Raw genomic sequence first — 26,101 nt, 5'->3', positions numbered from 1 at the left:
TGCATAGCTTTAGCCCCCCCCCCACTTTCCATGGACACGATGCAGTAAAGGTATAAAATGGGGAAAGTAGTGGTATTTGGGAAAAAAACTTTGGCACTGGAGTTCGAACCTTCAACCCACCCCCACCCCACCCCTCCTCACGAAATAGAATTGTTTGTGGTTGGGAAATGGTCAGTTGTTTTTTTTTTTTTTTTTTTTTTTTGTGTGTGTGTGTGTGTGTGACAGGTTTTTTTTTTTTGAAGGTCTAAAAAAATTCTTATATACTCCCCCCCCCAACTTTCAATTAGCTTCCGATGCAAATGAAATCCTATTTCGGGGGCGGGGTGGGTTTTGAGTTAGATTCAATTTCTTCTTTAGAATCGAATTTAAATTTTCTTCCTACTATACGTACATTTACTTATTTGACCCTTACTCTTAAAAAAAGTGGGTCGGACTTTAAATGAACATAGTATAGTATAAAGTTGTGTCTGAAAAAAAGAAGCCGTTATTCCTGTGTGCCCAGAGAAAATAAATATGGAGTTTCCATCATTGGATCGGGAGATCGGATCCGGCCTTCAGAAGTTCGATTGATAAAGTATTAAGGCGTATTAAAGAATCTCAAATAACCCGACCCGGGTTTGCTTACCTAGTTTTACCAACACTTGTAGCGAACACCACGCCACCTAGCGTTATAATGCCGCACTAAATTTTGACGGTTTGACAACTTCCATTCGTCTTCATTGAATATGCTTCATTGTTAGCGTGATTGAATTAACATTCGTAGTAGAGATAATGCTAATAATTTATTAAAGAAACTGTTTAAGATTAAAAGAAAGTAGAATGAATTTACAAGAATAAAGCAACATAGAAGTAAAGACAAAATGAAGAATGATAAAAGTCAAAGTGAAATGTAATAAAGACGAATATGAAAACAATAAAGTGACATATAATTACAATAATAACAAAGCATAAAGAAGTAGGCAGAATAAGAATAAAAGCAAGATACATAGACTTTTGGCAGTAATTCCCTTCCATAAACTTGCCACAAAGTATCCTTGGGTGAGGGGAATTCAAGTTTGTTCAAATGATGGGCCACGCCCTCATTCAAGGGGAGATAATTGGGAATTAATGAAAATTTAGTGGCATATTTTAAAAATCTTCTTCTCAAGAACCACTGTGCCAGGAAAGATGAAACTTATATGGAAGCATGCTCAGGTAGTGTAGTTTGTTCAAATCATGACCCCCGGGGGTAGGGCGGGGCCAATATGGCCGACCTAAGTTTTACATAGAAATATATAGGAAAATTCTTTAAAAATCTTCTTCTCAAGAATGACAAAGCCATTATTCATCATATTTATATGGAAGCATGCTCAGGTAGTGTAGATTCAAGTTTGTTCAAATCATGACCCCCATGTGTAGGGCGGGGCCAAAATGGCAGACCAAACTTTAACATAGAAATATATAGGAAAATTCTTTAAAAATCTTCTTCTCAAGAATGACAAAGCCATTATTCATCATATTTATATGGAAGCATGCTCAGGTAGTGTAGATTCAAGTTTGTTCAAATCATGACCCCCGTGTGTAGGGCGGGGCCAAAATGGCCGACCAAACTTTTACATAGAAATATATAGGAAAATTCTTTAAAAATCTTCTTCTCAAGAATGACAAAGCCATTATTCATCATATTTATATGGAAGCATGCTCAGGTAGTGTAGATTCAAGTTTGTTCAAATCATGACCCCTGTGTGTAGGGCGGGGCCAAAATGGCCGACCAAACTTTTACATAAAATATATAGGAAAATTCTTTAAAAATCTTCTTTTCAAGAATGACAAAGGCATTATTCATTATATTTATATGGAAGCATGCTCAGGTAGTGTAGATTCAAGTTTGTTAAAATCATGACCCCCCCCCCCCCCCCCCAAGTTAGGGCGGGGCCAAAATGGTCGATCAAACTTTTACATAGAAATTTATAGGAAAATTCTTTAAAAATCTTCTTCTGAAGAATGACAGAGCCATTATTCATCATATTTATATGGAAGCATGCTCAGGTAGTGTAGATTCAAGTTTGTTCAAATCATGACCCCCGTGGGTAGGGTGGGGCCAAAATGGCCGACCAAACTTTTACAAAGAAATATATAGGAAAATTCTTTAAAAATCTTCTTCTCAAGAATGAAAAAGGCATTATTCATCATATTTATATGGAAGCATGCTCAGGTAGTGTAGATTCAAGTTTGTTCAAATCATTACCCCGGGGGGTAGGAAGGGGCCAAAATGGCCGACCAAAGTTTTTAAAGATGATATAGGAAAATTCTTTAAAAATCATTTTTTTAAAAATAGCAAATCCATGATTGGTCATGGGACTACTTTTGGATTTAAACTTTACAATAAAAAGCCATTTTCTACTTTATCCTACCCTTAGTGCTCAGGTAAGCGATGTGGCCCATGGGCCTCTTGTTAAATTTTGCAGGCATTTGTTTTCAAATTGATTTGAAGGCATATTTTGGACACTTTAAGGCCTATGATCATCAAACTTTGTCAGTTGATGCATCTTGGGTCCTTTAACAAAGTCAACTTAAAAGTAGGTCACCTTGACCTAAGTTTTGAACTTTATGACTAATTATTTTTAAAACATTTAATCCAATTATTTCAGATACTGAGAGGTTTAGATTCATCAAATCTTGTAAGTTGATGCATCTTGGGGCCTTAAAACATATTTATGAAAAAGTAGGTCACAGTGACCTACTTTTTGAATTTTCCAGGCATTTGTTTTCGAATTGTTTAAAAGGCATATTTTGATTACCTAGGATCATCAAACTTGGTCAGCAGATGCATCTTGGCACTTTGAAAAATGTCACCCTAAATGTAGGTCACGATGACCTACTTTCAACATTTTATGGCTATATTTTATAGGGCTGGGACGAGATATCGATGTATCGTGATACGTGTAAGAACGATACGCATATCGATACATATGAAGAAATATCGGAATATCGCCCCAAAAAATCTTACTTCTGTTTTTCTTTGTTTATTTAACATTTGGGGTTCATTATATAAAATAGATAAGCTATCTATATATGAAATAAATAATAATTAACACCACTTGAGTAAAATATTTTTGTTTTACAATATACATCTGTATATAAAAAATTATTTTGAATGAATTATTCTTATTTGCAAAGAAATAATTTGTTTATATCAATGCAAAAAAAGAATTTATCAGCAATCAAACATATCGTGATACATATCATAAGACCGCGGAACATTAACTGGCAAAATTGGAAATATACAGCTTACGTCATTTCTATCAGTTACAATAAAAACATTCAGTGATGTGGGCAGGTACAATTCGACGCGGACGTTTGGAAAACATAGTGTCTTTCTGACATACTTTCTATTCATCAATAAAAATATGCATTATGACTTGTCAGAAAGACAATGGGATTGAAACTGCAGATCGAAATTCATTTTCAATCCACCTCAGCTACGCTAGAAGGCACATTATTACTAATTGACCCAGAAGACAAATAATTTCAATTTTGGTACGGTTTGAATTTTTTTGGTCCAGTGTTTTAAGAGCCATTCTCTGTAATGATTTGAAATTTTATATAGGAGCTGTGGCACGCATAGTCTCAGAATTTCTCCAAACTCTCTATGATAAAAGTCATTGATACCCTAAACTGAAATCAGGCAAAAATTGGTTGCTATGTTTTATAGTTACCATGGCAACATGTCTTAAAGTTCGGAAAATGGCATTTTTTAACATGTTTAGAGCCCCACAGTTAACATTTGCTGCAAAGCAAACAATTGGCAGTGACTGTTTCCAAAAGTTGAAGGTCAGATGTCTCAAATGCATGATGAACATGTTTGGTAAATCAACTATTACATACGTTACTATGGTAACAAAGTATTCAAAAGTTAAAAAAATATTCATTGAATATTATAAAGTCATACACGTAAAAATAAAAAGCAATTATAGGATGAAATCTGACCAAATAATAGAAAAAAAGCCTTGAAACATATACCAAGAACAAAATATGATATTTCATTTTGGTTGGCAATGGTTGCCAAGGTTTTTATACCACAGGGAGCCTTCAAAGTAACACTCTGTATGTTTAAATCTGATCCTATCTTTAAAAAAAAAGCACATTTCCTCATAACTAATGATCAATTTTATAAGATGTTGGTGTGCTCCAAGTTTTCCCATTTGAAAAAAATTCAGATTAGATTCTTTAAATAGAGCGTTGCTATGGAAATAAGTAGAAAAAATATGCTTAAAAACCTGAAAAATATTTTCTTTCCTTGGATACGTACCCTTAAATGTAGATTCCCAAAACTTTTATGATTGATATTTATAAACAGCTAACTTGACTTTTAATTTTGACTGTCATCCAATCTCTAAGTGGATGCAAGAAGTTGGCACACAGGGTTTAATATTGATATAAAGTTCACAAAATCGAACATTTTCCCTTCTTGGTAACCATAGCAACAGTGTTGTTTTATTCATCCAATTTTATCAATATATGATATTCAACTTCAGTTCTAACATATAAGTACTTTTCAAGCTGAGTCCTTTAATTTGTTTCTTGATTAAATGGCAATTTAATTCTTAATGCAGCGAAAAATAATTCACTTTTAAGCACTGGTACTTTGTTTCCATGGTAACACTGCAAAGTAGCATTTATACCCAATTTTTCTTATGGTTTTGGTATTACAAGGTCCTAAGGATGCATATTTGCCAATCTTGAATTTTCATGTTTTTCCTCAAGACAGTAGCATTAACCCAATCTTAGTTACTGGTTTTGCATGGTTACACTGTGTTACCATGGCAACCATAAAAGTTATTTATAGAATAATATTGCTCATACTTATATACTTAAGGTCAAACATTTTCATTGTTTTTCTTAAGTCGTTGATTGAATTTGAGCATGTAACACCTACCATTAGTGAATACGGAGTGTTTTGCAGCATATTTCAGCATTTTAAATGTATTCCAAATGTACCCTTGGTTACCACTTACTTAGAGATATATTCAAAACAGTTTCTTTACAGTATAAGTGACATCTAGGTGTCATGTTTTTGTGAGAATGGTTTGTATGCTTTTTCTAGTTTTTATTAAGCCACGGTCAAGATTTAAAGTAGCTGAAAATCTCGATTTTTCAAACTTTTCTGGCTGTTGCCATAGCAACCGAGACACATAGCAACGAAATTTTGTTTGATATTTGTTTCTGATGTCAAGTACTAAGCATGGGTGAAGTTTCATCAAAATTGGTGACCATGCGTGGCAACAAAGTTTAAGTGGTTACAGAGAATGGCTATTAAATGAATATATATTTAAGGGACAAATATTTCATTTTTGTTTGGTAAATATATGTATATCTTTATGGTGGTGGTGGTGGGGGGGGGGGGGACTGGGGTTGAACGATTTTTAAATAAATTTGTCCAACAGTTTTCAGTGAGAATAAGTATAAAACTCATGCACTCTTGTAATCCTAGAAATAAAATATATTGTCATGTTAAGCCATGACCTGACTCGACAATTTTTACCCCCCCCCCCCCCCCCCCCTTCTAAAATCAAATATCTTCAGAAAAATAATCTTTGACTTTTATTATCTTTCGCGTTCTTAAAATTATAAGCTAAAACTCATATTATGTGAACTTCAAACAATATGTATTTGGGAGTTGAAATATAGTTGATTTTTAGCTCTACTGGTCAGAGACCAGAAGAGCTTATGCGATAGTAATGCGTCCGTCGTCCATCCGTCTGTCTGTCTGTCTGTCTGTCTAGCTGTCCGTCTGTCTGTCTGTCTGTAAACAATTTTTCAAAATGCTACTCCTCCTACAGTTTTGGTCTGATTTCAATATAACTTGGCACACAAGTAGACTACACTAAGATACATAATTCTGTGTATCGGTTTTTGATTTCGATGAACGGTGTTGCCGTGGTTACTAAAAATAGAAATTTCTGTGAAATTCTTTCAAAATGCTACTCCTCCTACAGTTTTGGCCTGATTTCAATATAACTTGGCACACAAGTAGACTACACTAAGATACATAATTCTGTGTATCGGTTTTTGATTTAGATGAACGGTGTTGCCGTGGTTACTAAAAATAGAAATTTCTGTGAAATTCTTTCAAAATGCTACTCCTCCTACAGTTTTGGTCTGATTTCAATATAACTTGGCACACAAGTAGACTACACTAAGATACATAATTCTGTGTATCGGTTTTTGATTTCGATGAATGGTGTTGCCGTGGTTACTAAAAATAGAAATTTCTGTGAAATTCTTTCAAAATGCTACTCCTCCTACAGTTTTGGTCTGATTTCAATATAACTTGGCACACAAGTAGGCTATACTAAGATACATAATTCTGTATATCGGTTTTTGATTTCGATGAACGGTGTTGCCGTGGTTACTAAAAATAGAAATTTCTGTTAAATACTCTCAAAATGCTACTCCAAATAACAGTTTTAGTCTGGTTATAATATAATGTGGCATGCAAGTAGACTACACTAAGAACATAAAGAGACTTAATCAAGGATCATTATTCTATTTATTGCTGTTGAAAAGTTTCAATTTCCAACTGCTTAAGTACTTTTCTCTTCCTTTGCTATAAGTACAAACCAGTAGAGCTTCAGTCTCGACAGAGACTTCTGGTTGGATCATACATTCACTCTTTGCGTTGAAAACAGCTCAGGTGGATTGAAAATGAATTTTGATCTGCAATTTCAATCCGATGTTTTCCAAACATCCGCGTCGAATTGTACCCGCCCATTTCGTTGTCTATCACTGAATGTTTTGATTGTAACAGATAGAAATGACGTAAGCTGTATATTTCCAATTTTGCCAGTTAATGTTCTGCGGTCTTATCGTTGCTCAGAAAAAGTTGTATCGTCCCAGTCCTAATATCTTAGTTATTTATTGGCTTAGAATCATCAAACTTTGTGAGTTGATGCATCTTTGGTTTTCAGAGAAGAACAACCAAAAAGTAGGTCATGGTGACCTACTTTTGACATTTTATGGCTTTATTTAAGTATCTACAGTACTTATTGGCTTAGAATCATCAAAGTATGTAAGTTGATGCATCTTGGGTTTTCGGAGAATGATGTCCAAAAAGTAGGTCACTGTGACCTACTTTCGACATTTTATGGCTTTATTTAAGTATCTTAGGTATTTATTGACTTAGAATCATCAAACATTGTGAGTTGATGCGTCTTAAGTTTTCGGAGAATGACGACCAAAAAGTAGGTCATGGTGACCTACTTTTGACATTTTATGGCTTTATTTAAGTATCTACATTACTTATTGGCTTACAATCATCAAACTTTATCAGTTGATGCATTTTGGGTTTTTAGAGAATGTCAACCAAGAAGTAGGTCACAGTGACCTAATTTTTGACATTTTATGGCTTTATTTAATTATCTACGGTACTAACTGGTTTAGAATCATCAAACTTTGTTTGTTGATGCATCTTGAGTTTTTAGAGAATGCCGACCAAAAAGTAGGTCATGGTGACCTACTTTTGAATATCTCAGGTACTTATTGGCTTATAATCATCAAACTTTGTTTGTTGATGTATCTTGGGTTTTCAAAAAACTTCTACAAAAATTAAGTTGCTGAGACCTACTTTTGACAGAATATTGCTATATTTAAGTAACTTGAGTACTTATTGGCTTAGAATAATCAAACTTTGCCACTAGATGCATTTTGGGTTTTCCAAGGATGTAGACAAAAAAGTAGGTCATGGTGACCTATTTTTGGCATTTTATGGCTATATTTATGTACATCAGGTACATATTGGCTTAGATTCATCAAACTTTGTCAGTTGATGCATATTGAGTTTTCGGGGATCGCAATCCAAAAATTACATTACCTTGACCCACTTTTGACATTTTATGGCTATATATTTTAATATCTCAAGTACTGGTTGACCTAGAATTGTTAAACTTTGTCAGTTGAGGCATCTTTGGTTTTCAGAGAATGTCAACCAAAAAGTAGGTCAGGGTGCCCTACTTTTGAATATCTCAGGTACTTATTGGCTTATAATCATCAAACTTTGTCAGTTGATGTATCTTGGGTTTTCAAAAAATGTAGTCAAAAAAGTAGGTCATGGTGACTTACTTTTAAATATCTCAAATACTTATTGGCTTAGGATCTTCAATCTTTGTCTATTAATGTATCATGAGTCCTCAGAAAACTTCAATCTTAGGTCACGGTGACATACTTATGGTTTTTTATAGCTTTATTATCAAAAATATCTTCAGTCCGAATTGGCTAAGAATCATCAAATTTTGTCAGTTGATGCAACTTGAGTCTAGGATACTTAGGGTTAGAGGCCTTAAATAGAAGAGATAGATTGTACAATTTATCAGAAGAGCGATTCAAGGCCCTTAGGCCTCTTGTATAAGAAGCAAATGTTCTTTATTTCCCTCTTCGATTTTTGGATTAGTTTGAAGGGTAGAAGAATTTTTCAAACTGAAGCATTTCATAAAAATCTGTGAACATAAAAAAATGGTCATTTTGTCAGAGTTCTGTTTGAAGTTGAGGCTTTATTAATCTAGTTTAGAGTGCTTGATGAAAGGATAGATAATTCAACAGTTCATAGGATATAAAATTTTCCCACTGGTTTAAGGAAATTGAAAGTTTGTTTGGTACATAACTATTTTCCACAAAGCATTACTGGTACATGTAATAATTTTTTTTTCTGATTTAAAAGCAGGAAGTTTGTTGTGAAGAAAACCTTGTGTTTAAAGAAAAAATCCACTCAGGGACAATTGACACATATTTTTGTAATGATCTTACTTCCAGTGCTAAAACCTTCAAGAATGCTTAAATTCTTATATATTTTTCAGCATTGCCATACAGAATAACAATTTCACAAAGAATGTCCTAAAAATAAAGAATGCCATTCACCGACAGAAGATCTCCGTGAAGGCCATGGACCTCATCTTGTTTGGTCCCCCTAAAGGTTAACCTACAGAATTAATCCTTTTTTTTTTTAAAGTAATAAGTACAATGTACATTAAAGTAAATAAATAAACATTCTATTTGGTTCAAACATATGTTATATACATATATACATCAATGCAAGGGGGGGGGGGGGGTCAGACTGGAATTTCTGAGTGGATAACCACTCTATCTTCTCCCATACAACATGTCAATCACAGGGTTTGAACTTGGGTAGCAGGAGTGATAAGTGACAAAACTAACCACTGCCCTACCCTTGACACTTAATTTGCTACTTACTTGAGTGTATGAAACATTAGTTTTCTTTTATATAGGATTCTATGAAATTTTTTCTTGAATGAATAAAATGTGTTAAATTTAAAAAAAAAAATGTAAGAATTTTGTTGGGTTGCGTTCTTCATACATTGTTCTGTATATTTGCTTTGATAATAAGGAACCTTTTGGCATCTTACAGAGAAACATAATTTTGTGAAGGACCTGATTCTAATGACCTCCCTTATAACTGCCCTCCTGGGGTGTGGCATTGCCTACACATTCCACAAATCCTCCAAAGTCCAGATGAAGAAGGTCATGGAGGAGATGGAAAATTTACAGAAGGCTGAAAACTCTTTGAACCAACTTCAGAAAAAGTAGGTCATAAGCATAAAAATATTAGAACATTTATTTTTCATTTCCTTTATCCATTTTAGATTTATAACATATACTGTAAATCATTTTTTATTCACAAGAATTTTATTTTCGCGTAATTATGGGAGACAGTGAGCTCGTGAAAATTTCGACAAAGAGAAATTGGTAAAATAGTAAATTATGATTATAGAAATCTCATTTCTAATGAATTAATGTTTACAGCAAAGTTAAGCAAAGTTGATCATTTTAATTTATCAGACCATGCTTTACAAAAATGGTTGTCTAATTTCAATGTAGTGATTGTCTTTAAATATAGATCAGCTGACAAATTACTGTCTTTTTTCAGACTGAATACAGCAGAAGAGAAACAGAAGTCAGCTTATCAGGAGAAAAAAACCCTGGAGATGAGATACCAGGACGAAATCGATATGGCCAAGGTAAAAAAAAAAATTACCAGAAATTGATCTGGCCAAGGTAAAAAAAATACCAGAAATTGATCTGGCCAAGGTAAAAAAAAAAAACGGAAATTGATCTGGCCAAGGTAAAAAAAATACCAGAAATTGATCTTGCCAAGGTAAAAAATACCAGAAATTGATCTAGCCAAGGTAAAAAAAATTACCAGAAATTGATCTGCCCAAGGTAAAAAAAAACAGATATTGATCTAGTCAAGGTAAAAAAAATTACCAGAAATTGATCTGGCCCAGGTAAAAAAAAATACCAGAAATTGATCTGGCCAAGGTAAAAAATACCAGAAATTGATCTGGCCAAGGTAAAAATTAGGTAAGTAAGTAAGGTAAAAATTAGTTTGTTACTAAATGTACTGTACATGAACATGTACGTACAAGACCTTATAGTGATATATGTGATTTGGCTGCTTTCCCCTTACGGCGCTAAATAGGATACACTGCCAAATGTTATACATTTACAGTAATTGTTCATTTGACAATGATTCATATACATGAATGCATATTTTGTAATCTGTATATTTAAGAGAGAGGCAGAAAAACTAAGAAAGGAAAGGGAGGCAGGAAAACAGGTGGAGAATTCAGCTCTTACTCTGGCAGAAAGGGAGTTAGAACAGGTAAGATCAAAGAATAACTAAAACGGGAATTCTAAAGTGGACTGAGAATATGTAAGAAATGTCTTTCTTTGGGGTTCAGTTTTTCATGCAAGTAAAGAGGGGGGAAAAATCATGTAGGAATCTTCACTTGAGGGGATTTTTTTTTCATCTCAAAGAACAAGAGACTGGGCAACTCAGTTGGGTAGTGTGGCTCAAGGGTGTCCTGCTCTAGTACAAGGAATGTTTTATACTGTCAGTACATATGATCATCTTAAACTTGCAGAAGGTGCCTCTTTCATTACATATGGCTTCCTGTTTTAAAAATGTTTGAAATTTTTGGCAAATTTTTTGTTAAGGTGAGAGCAGCTCTCAGGGGGGCAGAAAAGGAACTGGGGAAGAAGGTTCACTCTGTTCCACAAGAACTCCAAGAATGGCTTCAACTGACGTATGAAACGGAACAGATGTACTTCAACATCCACAAGAGAGAGGCTGAGAAACAGCTGGAGCAGGCCAGAGAGGAGGTTAGTTAAAAAGGAATATTTACACAATATGGAGAGGAGGAAATATGCAGCGCTGTCACTGTTTTACTGTTTCTGTAGGGAAAAAAATGGAATTGATATAGTTCCGATAAAAATAAAAAAATGCTTTGAATTGTAAGTTATTCAGTTAGTACTTGTACTCAATAAGAATAGGATTTTGTGTCTAGATATTTAACTCAATTGAATAGAAATTAAACTGAAGCAGCAGACTGTTTAAAGCACTTGCAAAGACTTTATTTTTGAGATTTACTCTTTATATATTACAGTGCAGAAGAATTCAGAAGAAAAGAGGGGCATTATTTGGACCTCTTAGGATGGCTCCAACAAACTCCATTGACCAGTTTGATAATAAGATAGAGAGTGCCAGGTATTGTTATACTCCATTAAAGATTAAAAATTAAAGAATAGAGTAATATTTTTGTCTGTGTGTTTGATCACAAACTAAATTTAGATGATACTGACTCTATAGTTGAAAAAGGTACATATCTGGACCTTCTATATAGTATATAGGGATTTAAGATGTTTATGCATTCAGGACACAAAAGAACAATGTATATTATTACTTGTATCCATAAATGCTTAGAGTGTCTTTGCATATTGTTTATGCAAGGAATTTCACAAGTGAACTTTAAACAAACTAGATAACGACTGATTTGTACATGAAAGTACATTATATGCCATTGTTTAGAGTGATCAGAAAAAATTGAACGGATGATGTTGCATTTGTTCTGTAAAGGAAATGATGAGAAACTCAGACAAAGAAGTTTTATTATTATATTTACAGGTAGGTTTAGACTGAATAAAGTATGATTTGGAGTTTTCATGTCTTTTTAGGCAGGCCCTGGATGAAGTTAGAAAATGTTTAACAGAGAAATCCCAGAGGTGGCATAATATAGAAATGTTATGTGGCTTTCCCATCATCAATAACCCGGGGAAAGAGCATCTTATACAGAAATTATTTCTAGATACTACCACAGGTGAAGTCATAAAAAAGTTTTAAATATGGATGAACGAAACGGTGATTTTACAGTAAAAGAAAATAAATTTGTAAAGTTTTTAAAGTCTTGTTTGCCTTCTAAAAAATAATACTGATAAAAATTATGATTTGTGTTTGAAATTTGTATTGTATTGATTCAATACAAAATTTGTATAAAATAATTATGATGAAGGTCAGTATAAATAAAATAGCATTAAAATTCAGTTAGAACCTATTTATAGTCATATAGATTTACATAAATAATAAACAAGAAGACATTGTTTGATTGTTGGTGGAAATAGCTTTTCCTTTGCTGTAGGCAGTTTAGAGAATACACAATAATGTATTTGTTTTATTGTAGGTGGAAATAACTTTTCCTCAGCTCTAGGCAGCTTAGATGTGGATGCAGCAGAGCTGGATGAAGACGCACAGTATGGTAAGCATTCTCTGTGGCTAGTACAGATAGATAAGTCTATATAGGGCAGCTGATTTCTGGAACTGTTAACAGAACTGCATGGTTATGGTAACAGAGGCAGGTAGTCTAGAACGGTCTTGCTGCAATATCAATGTAATGACACAATGCAAGCTATGTGAAATACTCACGCCATGTTAATCGGCCTGGCATTCATGCATATGTCATAAACTGTGGTATCCAGGTACATTTCTATTGCCGAAGATGCTTAATATGTTAACTTGACTTAATTTAAACCTTACCATTTCTCTAAATGTTATTATTGTATAATTCCCTGTCCCTTTGTAATGTTAAACTAATAACTATTGCCTAATAATTAAAAACCTAAAACCCTCCTAAATTTTCATTTTGTACACTATTAAATGCAAAACTTCAATGTCATCAAAGCCTAATCACATCTAAAGACAGATATATTTTATCACCCATCTGAGTGCTGCCTACATGTACTAATTTGTCTATAACAAACTGGATAGCATTAACAACCCAACCCTCTGTGTTTCTCAGTTCTTGTAGACCGCTTTAGAGTAAATATGTTTTTGTCACTGCTAAGTATAAAAAAGATCACCGTTTATATTTTAGGCTCACCTCGGTCCAAGTCAGCAGGTGATATATATTGTTTGTTTTTTGGTCTGGGGTGCAGTGTTAATCCCTAAATTAAGATTAATTTGTTTTTCCTGGACACATCATCACTGTGCTTGTGATAATCAGGTTGTGGCTCATTGGAGGAAAAATCATGCAATACAATTTCTGGAGTTCAGTTTGAAAATTAAGATAATTTGAAATTGATTGCACTTCAAAATATTGTTCAGACTTTCATTTTATGAAAAGTTGTCACTTCTCAAACCAGAATTTTTTTACTTGGTGATCCTTAATAAATATAGTTTAAACTTCTATACCATGGTACTTTGATCTGTAACACATTTGCAACTTCACTTTTGTGGCTTGGAATCCTCTCAATTTAAACCAGTGCCCCCACCCCCAAAGTTCATCCAAGATTATGTTGCTTAAGGCATTAACACAAATCATAATTATAATAGTTGCACTACATTTAATTAATGTTCTAATGCATTTGAGTGATTGCAAGAATTAACTCCCCTTTTAAATGCCTTTTAACTCTTTACCCCTTAATGCCACGATTTGACGCACTGGCCATATCCCTAGAGTGTTTGCCTGGCTGCCCCTTAGAGCGTTTTAGTTGAATTGGAGTGCTGTTTAAAACTCAACTAATAGGGGTCAAAATAATTTATTTATGCTATGTATTATATATCATTAAATTTGTAATAAATTGAAGTTTTAATATCTTTTTGCAAAATTTTAATTGGAGTTATCTGTAAATAAATAATTCAGGTGAAAGCAGGTGTAAATCACAAAATAGATATTTTCAACATGTAAAACGGCTTTAACAAGCCAAAACTGTCTGTATAAAAAATAAACATTATGTGTAATGATATATTTGATGCTTTAATTATCATTTATTATCAATTTTATAAGTTTAATTCCTCAGAAATCAATAATTCCAATTGCTACTTCAATGTCAATCTCGCCGACAATTTTTTAGACTCGTGTGCTAAAACTGGATTTATGGACGTTTTTGGACACTTAAATGGTCAAATTTTATTAAAATAATTATTGCCTACACCCTAACATTTATAAATATGTGTAAAATGGAAGGTATGTTATGAATTTGTGAGAAACAGGTAACAAAATCGGCACTGCGCGGTCCCGAACTTCATTTTTTCGTAAGTTATGTTGGAGTATAAAACACATATAAATCATTAAAATTTTCAAACTTTTCAAGAAATAGGTAGTTTATAGCTTGAATTTCATGTAATGCTTTACTGGATGAGAAAATATTGCCTATTGACTGAGTTATTTGCTCAAAAAACATCGTATGTAACCGCCCGCCATTTTGAATTTTGGTGGGACTTTCCAAGATTCCATTGTTTGTTTACACAGGTAAATCACGTGATTTCTGACTGTAGTATGATGCAATCATCTATTGTTAACCTGCAGGTGGCCACCTGTGCTCAAATAATTAGTATACAAGCGGTAATTTCAGGTCAAATCAACGATGAAATACACATGCGTCAAAAGTCGTCATTAAGGGTTGGGGGCTAGGCGTCAAAAGTCGTCATTAAGGGGTAAAGGAGGGAAAGGTCTAAGGGGAAAAGAGTTAATGTCTTCTCTAAATTCATTTCCAAATAAAGCACAGCAGCTTTGCTTGAAAATTACTCTCCAAAATCCAGATAATCCAAAACACCCTTCTTCTATTCATCCAATGAATTAATGCATAAAATGATCTTATACTTTGAAAATTTTAAAGAGAAATATAGAAAATGGTACAGCTGTCAGGTAAAATAAATGATTTTTTCTAAGTAAATCTTTAAATGTCAATCTTGGGTCTGTTTTTCTTCCCTGGCAGCCTTGTATTATTCGTCTACGATGTCAAATGGTTATACGCGACCATCCCTGTACACAGGTAGGATTTTTCTCACTGTGAATACACGTGGATGTAGCAGCATGTGGTTATATGTATGCCTTGTCTACCCCCACTCTTCCTGCCTGTAAAAGCTTCTTGCACTGTTAATATTTGTATTTTTATTCCAGATCACCCTTTTTGTCAAAATATTTGCGATAGCTAGGCATAGAAATTGGAGATGGGGCATTACATTAATTGCAGAAATTAAAATTTGTTGCTGCTTATTTTTTGGTATTTATGTTGTATGAATTTTAATTTGTGTTATTCCAGGTATACATGTACAAACTGCTGTATTTTAAGATTGAATTATGCCTTACTCTGAGATAAATAAATTGCTTCTGAACACTTATTTAGTGTAGTACATGTATGTACCCAGTAGGTATATATCTCTTTTTTTTGCAAGTTTTGCTTTGCTTTATGTGTAAAAACCAAATTTCAAATTCAAGTCCACTTGAAGAATGTAAATACCAGTATGTACTTTAAACATGCTTTTGTTTGTATTTTCTCTTTCTATTTAATAGTGAAAAACTAGGATGGAGAAACATTTTGATGTACAAGTGTTTATCTGTAAAATATCCATGTGTCATTTTAACATGAAAAACAAAGCAGACAATATGAATGTTTATTGAATCATTTTAACAAGGTCTTAGTAAAGTCAAGCTTTGGAACCAGAAGTTTGTTGTTGAGGTCATAACCCTATACATGTGGGCAGTGAAATTTTGGTAGTTTGGTTCCATTCATTGTTGCACAAGAGTAGATCTACATATCTGCACTTGAGAGTTCTTTGTCCAGCTGTTTTCTCCCACTGTTTTTTTTCTTTAAACTTTGAACTGGATTGATCTAACACATCTCTTGAACGACATATTCCTGTATGTTTTAAGAATGATATCTTGAATTTACTAATGAATACTCCCATAATGGCTCATATGCTCACATGCATACTAACATTAGCTATTATTTCTTGTGAACAAATTTTAACATGATAGAGCAACAAATATTTATCTTCATTTCTTAAAATTAAATCTATCAAAGATCTAAATAATTTTGATTCGTAAGCTAATTTACTTGTTGAATGGATTTGTTGATGAATGCAAGAATGTCTGCATGTATCAGACTGGAGTTTATTTTAAGAAGACAAAAAAGCTTCCTTTGTTTTCCTTCATTTCTAAGGGCAATGGTATTTGAATGTAATGATTTTAATGGCGACAATTTTATTAGCATTGGACAGTACTAGTAACCAGTACACATGTCTACCATACAAGTGGTTGAAAAAGAGTTACTGCCCTTGGCAACCACCATTGCATTATAAAGTTTGAGGATTGGCTGTGTTTGATGTTAAATATTTAAATCTAGCCAAGTTGAAATTTTGGATGAGCATTTTTGATCAGCATTAGCATTCATCCTATGTTTACCCTTTAAAATTGTGACATTACAATGGTTTATAGTTTGTGTGATGAAGTAAGATAAAGTGGATCATCGAGTCCTAATATAAAACATTGTAAAGCATTAATTGTGAAGTATTAACATGGGATAAAAAGAATCTCACATGATTTGTAGATAGATATGACTTTTATCCAACTCCTTGTGTGTTTTTATCCCCTCGCCAAGGCTTGGGGATAAAAATCACATACATGTGACAGAACTGAACAATCACAACTGGAGATTTGAAATTTTTCAGCTGGAGTTTGGGTCTCAAAGCTGGAGATTTTTTATCGACATTTTTTCAAATCGCGAAAGACCATCCAACTCCCTAGAAAATGCTATCTCCCTCTTTACTACTTAAAATAATTTTTATTTCATAAAGGTTAGCTTTAAAAAAATATGTTTAAATTTTTAGTCAAATGATCAGAAGTGAAATTAAATCAAAATTAAATTAATTCATTGAAATTAATTAAGAGTTAACATCATCATTAAAACATTGAATAAAATTTTATTTTTGATTTGGTACATCAACCAGTAAGTGAAGTAAAATATGCATAGATCTTATGTAACATATTTTATGTCAGTAATTTGTTTTTAAATAGAATATGAATAGATAAAATTAACTTCTCTAAAAATACAACAAAGTAGAGTGAAGTATATTTTTTAGCAGTAATTGAAGTAAAACATATATGTATATAGGTCTTATGTAACATATTTTATGTCAGTATTTTTTTAAATAGAATATAAAGTGAAATTAATTTCTCTAAAAATACAAAAAAGTGAAAGTAGAGTCAGGTATAATTTTTAGCAACACCCTGTATTTTGATCTATTTTTAACTAAAGTGTAACCCGTATTATAACTGCATGTATCTTTTAATGACCACCGCAGCATTAGAAGATGGCAATTGGGTATTTTAGCAACTAATTACAATGTTCTGCATTCAGCAATTCAGCAATAAAACATCGATGATCATTTATCAAGTTGACATATCACTAATTTTTACAACCGAATTATACGACCTCATGTTGATTACTACGAAGCCTACTGCTGTGAAAATTTATTGCACTGCCGTTGTTATCTCAAGGTATTGTCATTCTAAGCAATTATAAGAAACATGATAAAAAGTAATGCAAAATATATTTAATTTGAAGAATTATTTTAAGCACGGAAGATTTAAAAATTAATCGGGAGGGACGGAAGGGGGGTTAAAAATCGGGAGATTTTGCCTCCCGCCGGAAGAATCACATGTATGAAATCATATCTATGCAACTACAAATCATGGGAGATCCTATATTTATGATATGTATAAGATGTATCTTTTTGTTCTGTGTCTTTAGGAATTTTGACTAGTAATCACAGTGTACGAAACTCGGAAAAAAATCAGGTGGACCAGCAGGGCTGACTACTCAAAAAGTTTGTCAGCCCTGCTGAAAATTAGCGAGCCCGCATAATAAAGTTCAATATTAGGGTATGCACACTCAGACTTGTACATTTTTTCACATCCACTTCATTTTCATGTTTACAGTAATTACTAAGATTAAAATTTTATTCATTCATGCAGTCATTGTTGATTTCATAATAAAGTTATAGGAAAAATGATAATTGCTAATCTGAAATGCTTGTTTTTTTTCTTCTAATTGTTAATTGCATTTGAAACATATTGATTTTAAGATTATCATAGATGCATATGTATGGTCATGATAATATTTAATAATATAAATGTTTATAGGTATATTCACATGTACATTTTAGATATAATGAGTTTGTTTGATTTTAATTGAAAAGAAAAAAATACAAATTTCTAATTTCAGTACTTAAGAGCAATTTTAACACTTATTATAATTAATTCATAATTAGAATTTTAAAAGGGTTAAAATATTGTGATGTAAATTAAAATCAAGTAAGTGTTTTTTTAATTAATAAAAACAAAATTAGTTTGAAAAAACATTGAATAAACGCAGTGCATGTTATCCTTATAAATGAAAGTATATATTGTAAGCAATTGAACAGTGTAGAATAATTTAGTACACTAGCTTTGTCTTATATAAACGGCATTATCATTATACAAATATTTATACTAATTAATTCTTATAGATAAACATACTGAATGTGTTTAATTTCTTTCTGATATTTTTAGTAAAAAAAAGCACAATATACCAGTGGACAGTTGAAAATATCGTTTTATGCGTGAAAACAGAGGAAATTCAGATTAAAAGACGATGTTTGTGTGATTCATATGTTTACAGATTTATTGATCAGTTATTGTTTATATTTTGCTGTCCCAGGGAATAATGCCTTGTATGAACGTTTATATATTTAGTCTTTACCTTCTCAAAACATTTATCTGCAGAAATGGAGGGGATGGGGTAAAATTAGTGCGTCCAAGCGGGCTGATGCATAGTAAGGTTTATACGTCCGCTCCCAATTTAGTACGTCTCGGGCGTGCGGGCGGACGGGAATTTCGTACACTGGTAATCATGGTCTGTAAATTGATAATTTATTGAAGATTAAATTGAAACATTGGTTGGGAACACTGCCCAGTATCTAAATTTGATTTCCTTTTGAAATACAAACTTTTCAGTACACTGTACAAAGATTTGTTCAATGAAGAATCATTTATCAGTCATCAGATTGCATTTTCTGATAAGATAGGTACAATAATTTTATAAATGTGATTGAAAATTGTTAAATAAATTGTTTTGAAATGAAGACTTAGAATTGTGAAATTTTCATAAAATGTATTCATTACTATTCAGTGTATACTGTGTTGAATAACTACAACGAGACTATCTATATATACATGTATGTTCACAACCAGTTTGTTTAAAATGTATATATGTTTTACTGTACCCCATGTACCAATATTTTGGTTTGGGAGAATAAACTGAACTTGAACTTGAACAACGTCTTGTGAATCTGAGATTATTGGGATATTTGTGAAAACAAAATCTTTCTCTTTTTACTTCTTTTCTTCAGACTGACTTAAAAATTATATTAATTTTTGTGAAAACGTCGGGCCATATCTATAGTGTATGGTGATATATTGCATATTAATATATAGATTTATATACTAATTTCTGATTCATGATTTTTAATCGGCATAATATTTCAAAGACAAGAAATTCCAAATATTATGCAACGCGGGTACATATATGGTTGAACTTCATTATCTTGAACACCCATACCGGGTATCTAAAATCTCAGTGATGTCTTAAAGTAAGTTGGTAGTCCCAACCAATTTCTTTTATGTCTTTTACTTTCTTTAACTTGAATCCTTATACGCTGTAAACCAACTTTGATTTGCAATGACTTTACTTCAGTGTTTTCTGGGGGTAAACTAGTTTGCCACCTTTAATTTTCACAATCAAGCCTTTCTTATGATTTTAAGGATCGGTTCACAGCGAGAAATATTCGCGATGTTGAGGCTCTTGCTAAAATTTCTCACACGTAGATAAAAGTTGGTTTACAGTATCTCAAACTTTAATGAAGTTTGAGATATCAAGGTTGGACTGTACTTGTGGTTTAAAAATAATTTTTTGTTTCTGGAATTTTATGGCTTTGTTGGCTACCATACTTATTGTTGCTTTTAGTGTAGTTTTCAATTTTTTTTGCCTATGCAGCTATTTTTGCAGGGTAATCTGGGTACTGCCTTTCCATCTCTTTTTCTCCTGCACTATGACAATACAGACTCAATTAAGAACACATTTTGAATTTTTTAGTTTCTTGCCCAAGTTAAGGATATAATATCAATGATTTAGAGTATAGGTAATGGTCACAATGAAGGTAAAAGGATGGGGACAAATTGTTTTAATGGAAAGACAGTTTTGGTGAATTTGAAGTGGGGTTGAATATACACCTGTAGATATACATGTAATTAAATTTTAGTAAAATGTCATGGCCTAAAATTTACATGTTGAATGTTATTATTTACTACAGGTACATTCTTCATAAGTAAGTTAAGCCCTTTAATAAGGTAAAATCGTATACAATCTTGCATCATTTCTCACTGGTTTATATTTGTGTGATTTCAGGGTACAACATGCAGGTTCGACAACGACCTAAAGCCCTGGTGGGGAGCAGTTCCTCGCTGGCTCGGGTAGGATTTTCTGGCAGCACTAACTCTCTGGGCAGACCAGGGCATGTAAACAACAGGATAGCAGAGAGTCCTGTATCTCCACTATCAGAGACGACCAGTGTCATTTCTGATTCCGACAGACCTCTCTTTAGCCTGGATGAGAGGTAGGAGTTAGATTAAACCAAAAACTAATGGGACTGAAAAATAGACCAATCATTTACAAAAAACTGAAAATGGACATTGTGGTGGTTAGTTGGGGGGTAATATTTTGAGCTTTATTATTGTAATTCAAATTTTAATATTAAATGTGTGTTTATTTACTTTTGGCTGTGTTATTGTCCTCTCACCATAGAAATAAAATTTTTAGAAATGGTATTTAAAATTTAAAAAAGAGCATTTTTTAAATGTTTGATGTTCATTGAACCAATTTACTAATTTTATTTGCTCTAAAATAGATGTTCGACTGACAAAAAAAATCTTTCTTGTAGTTCATCAGAGTCGCCATCATCGTCTGAGATGGACAGATCTACAGACCTCACTCTCACACGTACAGAGGATTCCGACTCGGACTCCAAAGGGACCAGACACAGCCACCCTCCCATAATGAACGGAGGAGGGGTCGTAAGTCGGCAGAGGTCAGACACCCACGAGAGGGACAGTGGGGGGAACTTCTCCCTACCCCCCAGCACAAAACTAATCACCCAAAACTCCAGTCCCGTGCTAATGCCCAAGTCCCAGTCAGAACTCAACATAAAGAAACTAATGTTGACATCTATTAGTGTAGACGGTGGCAAAGGCGAGGACAAGGAGAGACAAGAAAACAAGAAAAAACGAAATCAGTTTCTCAAACTGTTCAAGAAGAAAAAGGCATAGAAGGGCAAGCTGTGATGTGATATGTTTATCTAGGTCTACAAATAAATGGGTTTCTGTGAAAGGTCGGTGGTAAAAAAATATTAACACATACATAAAATGTTGTGTCATATATTTTCCCCATGATTGCAAGGAATAGGGTCAAATCGAAGGTCATGTGAAAGAAGGGAGATAATCCTAACAGTGTTGTGCCACTTTATTTCTTTTAACATTAAAACAGATTTCTAAAATCTATTTCACTGTGCTTTTCATGTGCTTTTTTCATACAGTTTTTGCAATTGATAAAGACATTTATGGATTAAATGGTTCTTAAGCATTGAGGCCTTATTTTTGTTCTTTTTTTCCCTGTATTTCATATGGTTTATAATCCATACTTTATCATGGTTGAACTTTGTTTTCATTTCGTTAAGGCCATTTATAATTTTATTGTACAAACAAGATTTCTTAGTTTTTGTAAATCTATGTAGGAATTGTTTTATTCCAGTTTCAGTTGTCATTACTGATGTTAAACATTTGATGTTCATCTATTAAGTATCTTGAAGGAAGTCATGACCAGTAATATATTAGAGAATATGTATAAAGTTCAGCATGTAATAACAATATTTATGCAAATTTATTTTTTGATTAATTTTATTGATAATTTGATATACTTCATCTGATTGGTACTACCAAGGTAATGCTCAATTTTTCAAACATATATATTATTCAGCAGAATTATGTCAACAAATGATAAGGAAATGAAAAAATCACTAGATAGGTACCTAAAAAATTTTTTTCTCAATTTAGATATATTTAATTTTTAGTGTTTGTGCAAAGTTTACTGTATCTTAAACTTAGATATACTTAAAAATGCAATACAAGATATTTATCTTCAAACATAGAAAAAAAAATATGGAAGTACTAATGGAAAACTCCTTTGTATAGAAAAAAAAATATTTTTACTGCCACTGATATTATTTTTCAACTGATTCTGGTCATAGTTGTGTATTGATATGCCAAGCTGAAGGACACCTCCAGTTTTCAGCCCCTCTTTTTCAGTGGAGTCTTATCCGTTCATCATTTACAGTATATTTTTAAATGTCAGTGAAACTAAATATAGTTCAGCATACCACTTCACAGAGAACTTCCAGGTGTGAGCTTTTATTTATTTTTCTTCTCTGACTTCAAGTCACATGTGATTGTAAGTCAATTTGTCATTGTATATGTCACATACTGTATTAGACTCACAAATGCACAAGTAATTTGACATACTATGTTGTTATTAGACAATAGACATTAACTTAGGCTATGTATTAAAAAAGCTTTATTCTTGGTAAAGTTGGGATATAATTGTGTTTGGATAAAAATGCTTCATTCAGTCAGTGAGACAGATGACTTTTGTGCCAAAATCGTCAGATAATGAGTTCTGTTGGCACGCCAGTCAGGGCAAGCATAGTGTCGCAGAACACAATTTATTTGTAAAATATTCCATTATTATGCTGTTAAATGGAGACAGTTTCTATACAACTCTTGGCTTTGTAGTAGTGTAGACAATCATTTGTGTTCATAAGTTTTTGTTTTGTGTTATTTCAAAGAAATGGAGATTTGCAACATTCCTACCATGTTTCACATGCTTTTTATGCTGATTATAGCTTTGCTTTATCTTCATCCCTGAGTAACAGATTTTTCCACTTTGACTTTCCCCAACAGAAAATCCTTTTATTAAGATGAATTTGTCCCTGTGTTTTCCTACATTCCTTAGTCCCACTCCAGGGTTTAATTGTTAATTGTCCTCTAGTTTCACTTTCCTTTTCCCACAGGGTGACCAATATCACTCATTTTATCATAGTCTATAGCATAGTTCCAGGGAAAATGTATTAGCTAATTTTTGTAGATGTACTACTGCAATTCATTAATTGAATCTCATCATGTTTTTCTGTGATGCAGATTTATTCATACTGAAATTAAATTACATGTATATTCACTATTTTATACTATCTTAATGTTTCTGTCTGTTTCTAATTTATGCTTATAAATTTGCTTATTTAATTAATGCATAGTGTATCATTGGTGTCTTACACCTGTTTTGCAATGATTTATTTGCAGGTATTTAAATGTTTTACATGCAGGTGCAATTGCAGTAGTCCAAATTTTTCTCTTGCCATTGTGGGTGATGAATTATAGGATGATTTTGTTCAGATTTGTGGAAAATGACCACTTGTTCACTGTGTACCTTAGTTCCTTTACAACTATTGTACCTCTAGAACCCTGTTCAGTTTAACCCAGCATTCTTTATTTTAACATTGGTAGGCATTGCTTTATTTTTTGTCAGGTTAACTTAAACCCTATGTAGAAGTAACATTATTAATCTGTATTGTTATTTGACAGTGAAATGAGCTGTTCATTTGCTAACAATATAATGAGATATGTGTTGAACCAGCACTTCTATTTTGGATTTATTATCTGTTTGTTACCAGTTGTTTCAATGAAAAAGACCTATTTTATGGATATTTTTTCACTTCTCTGTTATTGAATTGTAAATAAATATCACAATTTTTAGATGCCACATTTTTCTGTTCTTTTTATTAGCATTCATGAGCAGAACATCTTTGTATATGCCTGTTGACCCTTTCAACATTGCATCTTCAGGTAAAGAGGGTTCAGTGTGGTTGAAGTAAAGAATTAGTAGATATCCAGGTGAAAGATGCCTGCTTTAGAGTAATCAAATGTGGAACAAAGAGAGAACGTTCTCTTGGTTTGCCACAGTGTATGAAATTTGATGAGGTAGAAAAAAGGGGAGGTGGGGTTTTCATAGATGGACTGAAATGGATGTGCATCATTTCTACATCTGTTGAATTAATGAGCTATTAGGTGAAGATTTACCTATGGTTAATTCCAACTTGGTCTTATTATACTTGTCAAGTTAAGGTGATATCAGATCACTTGTTTGAAGCAGAAAAATGGAATAGGACTGTTGGGAAAAAGTTTGAACTTTGAGTGTGTTTCCACGATAGAGATCCCAACTTTTACCTAAATATATACATTTTAAATGTCTTTGAAGGTTCTGTTTGAACATATAGTCAAATTTATACACAAACGGTCGCTACGGGACATGGGGACCGGTCCTACGGATGGGGCAGTGTAAAACGAAATCCCTTGTCGCAATAGGTGCTGGCACGAAAAATATCCATTACTGCTGAAAGTCCCCAAGTGCCGAGCACAGGTCTAAATTTGCAGTCCTCGGCCTAACTGCAGTTCTACAATTATCCCCACTGGTAAGTGTGATATTTTCGAAAGGACGTTAAACATACAGATGTTTTGAAGAATGGCTATGAATAAGAGTTATCTCTCTTTGATTGAACTTGCGTATTATTGTACAGAAGCCTTACTCCGGTTCAGACGTAACCATTGATTTAAAACCATTGAAAACTTTTTATAAGAACTAGGAAAGCTACATCTAAGATAATATTATAAAATAAAATAAGTATTTTGCAGGATTTAAAAAGAAGAATAAATCAAAGAATTCTACGATAATGATTGCTTTAAAACTTAAAAAAAAATGTATAATTGTGTGGTAGAATGCAAACTCTGACTTTTTTTCAAGACTGTCCTTTTTTCTCTGTCCAGGACTGTTTATCAGGAGTTAATCGCACCCTCCTCTATAATTTGCTCAATCCACACGTTTTGTTTTGACGAAAATGTTTAGTGATCCTGAATAATGTATATTTAGGATGAAGATCAAAGAATATTTGTACTCTCCTATCTACTATTTCACCATCCATTGTTTTGTTATAGGTTTCAACAAATTGAAAAGAGACTTCAATTAAGACTACAGTATATAATATAACTGAAAGATTAAAGGGTCCTGATTTCACGAAAGGAAAAGTTTGGAATCTTTGAGAAAAATTAATTTGAATAGGAATGTAAATGATAAGATAATCTATTGTATTTTCAACATAAAATACCAAGCATTTACTCCCAGTAAATATGTTGAAAAGTTAAGTACTTAGTATACTAAAAATTACAGTAGAAAACTGGAAATACATTCAAATAAAGTATCTAGTCATAACATACATCTTGTAAATGTTAAATATAACAAATGATGATCAAGTTAATAAATTTAGTAAAGAAAACAAATCTGAACAAGGGAAAATGTAGACCCTTGGAAACACTGGGAATGGGATCAGGTGCCTAGAAGGAATAACCATCCCCTGTCGATCGGTAACCTGCCGCGGGCCTTAGGCATTGATCAGATAGGTAGAGTAATTTGTAGTAGTTAATATAAAACAATGACTGTCTACATAGTTACTATGACAAAATACGATCCAAACTAAAGGTTGTGTTTGCAAACAATGTCGAATCATTTGGGAGATCAAACACCATATATGCAGGTGATGCTCATAACTACGCGATGGAGAAGCTGAAGTCATTCCATCTGTCAAAATTATTTAAAGTTCCCATCGAATTTCCAACAGATTCAAAATTATATTTTAAAGAATGCTTTAATTGATATTGAAAAATAATTACCAGTATGCTACTACATGTATTTCAAATCATTAGGGGTACATTGCATAAACAATAGAATTATAAATATTTATTGTACAGTGTGTAAATGGTTTATGAAAAGACCTGTCAAAAATTTTCTTAAGGTGCGG

The 26,101-nt window shown here is 32.9% G+C and overlaps 1 protein-coding gene across 3 annotated transcripts in view; it reads left to right on the top strand.

Moving 5' to 3' along the window:
• The window catches only part of LOC134259514 (stromal interaction molecule 1-like), a 41,233-nt gene extending 17,228 nt beyond the window's left edge, over positions 1–24,005 (top strand). The window contains exons 5-16 of one of the 3 annotated variants that reach the window (XM_062742098.1): positions 8,832–8,947; positions 9,401–9,575; positions 9,920–10,010; positions 10,565–10,654; positions 10,990–11,154; positions 11,439–11,539; positions 12,007–12,149; positions 12,510–12,584; positions 13,200–13,223; positions 15,043–15,099; positions 20,554–20,761; positions 21,086–24,005. In XM_062742098.1, the coding sequence (XP_062598082.1) occupies positions 8,832–8,947; positions 9,401–9,575; positions 9,920–10,010; positions 10,565–10,654; positions 10,990–11,154; positions 11,439–11,539; positions 12,007–12,149; positions 12,510–12,584; positions 13,200–13,223; positions 15,043–15,099; positions 20,554–20,761; positions 21,086–21,470 (1,630 nt within the window). In that variant the 3' untranslated portion in view covers positions 21,471–24,005. The remainder of the gene's footprint in view (positions 1–8,831; positions 8,948–9,400; positions 9,576–9,919; positions 10,011–10,564; positions 10,655–10,989; positions 11,155–11,438; positions 11,540–12,006; positions 12,150–12,509; positions 12,585–13,199; positions 13,224–15,042; positions 15,100–20,553; positions 20,762–21,085) is intronic. The other 2 variants (XM_062742099.1, XM_062742100.1) reach the window with 2 other exon arrangements.
• The last annotated feature ends 2,096 nt before the right edge of the window (positions 24,006–26,101 follow it).

Source organism: Saccostrea cucullata, unplaced genomic scaffold, assembly GCF_032062105.1.
Source record: "Saccostrea cucullata isolate Sc308-1 unplaced genomic scaffold, CSIRO_AGI_Scuc_v1 ctg573, whole genome shotgun sequence".
In the NCBI taxonomy this organism is placed as follows: domain Eukaryota; kingdom Metazoa; phylum Mollusca; class Bivalvia; order Ostreida; family Ostreidae; genus Saccostrea; species Saccostrea cuccullata.
This window is presented reverse-complemented; position numbering and strand designations above follow the sequence as displayed.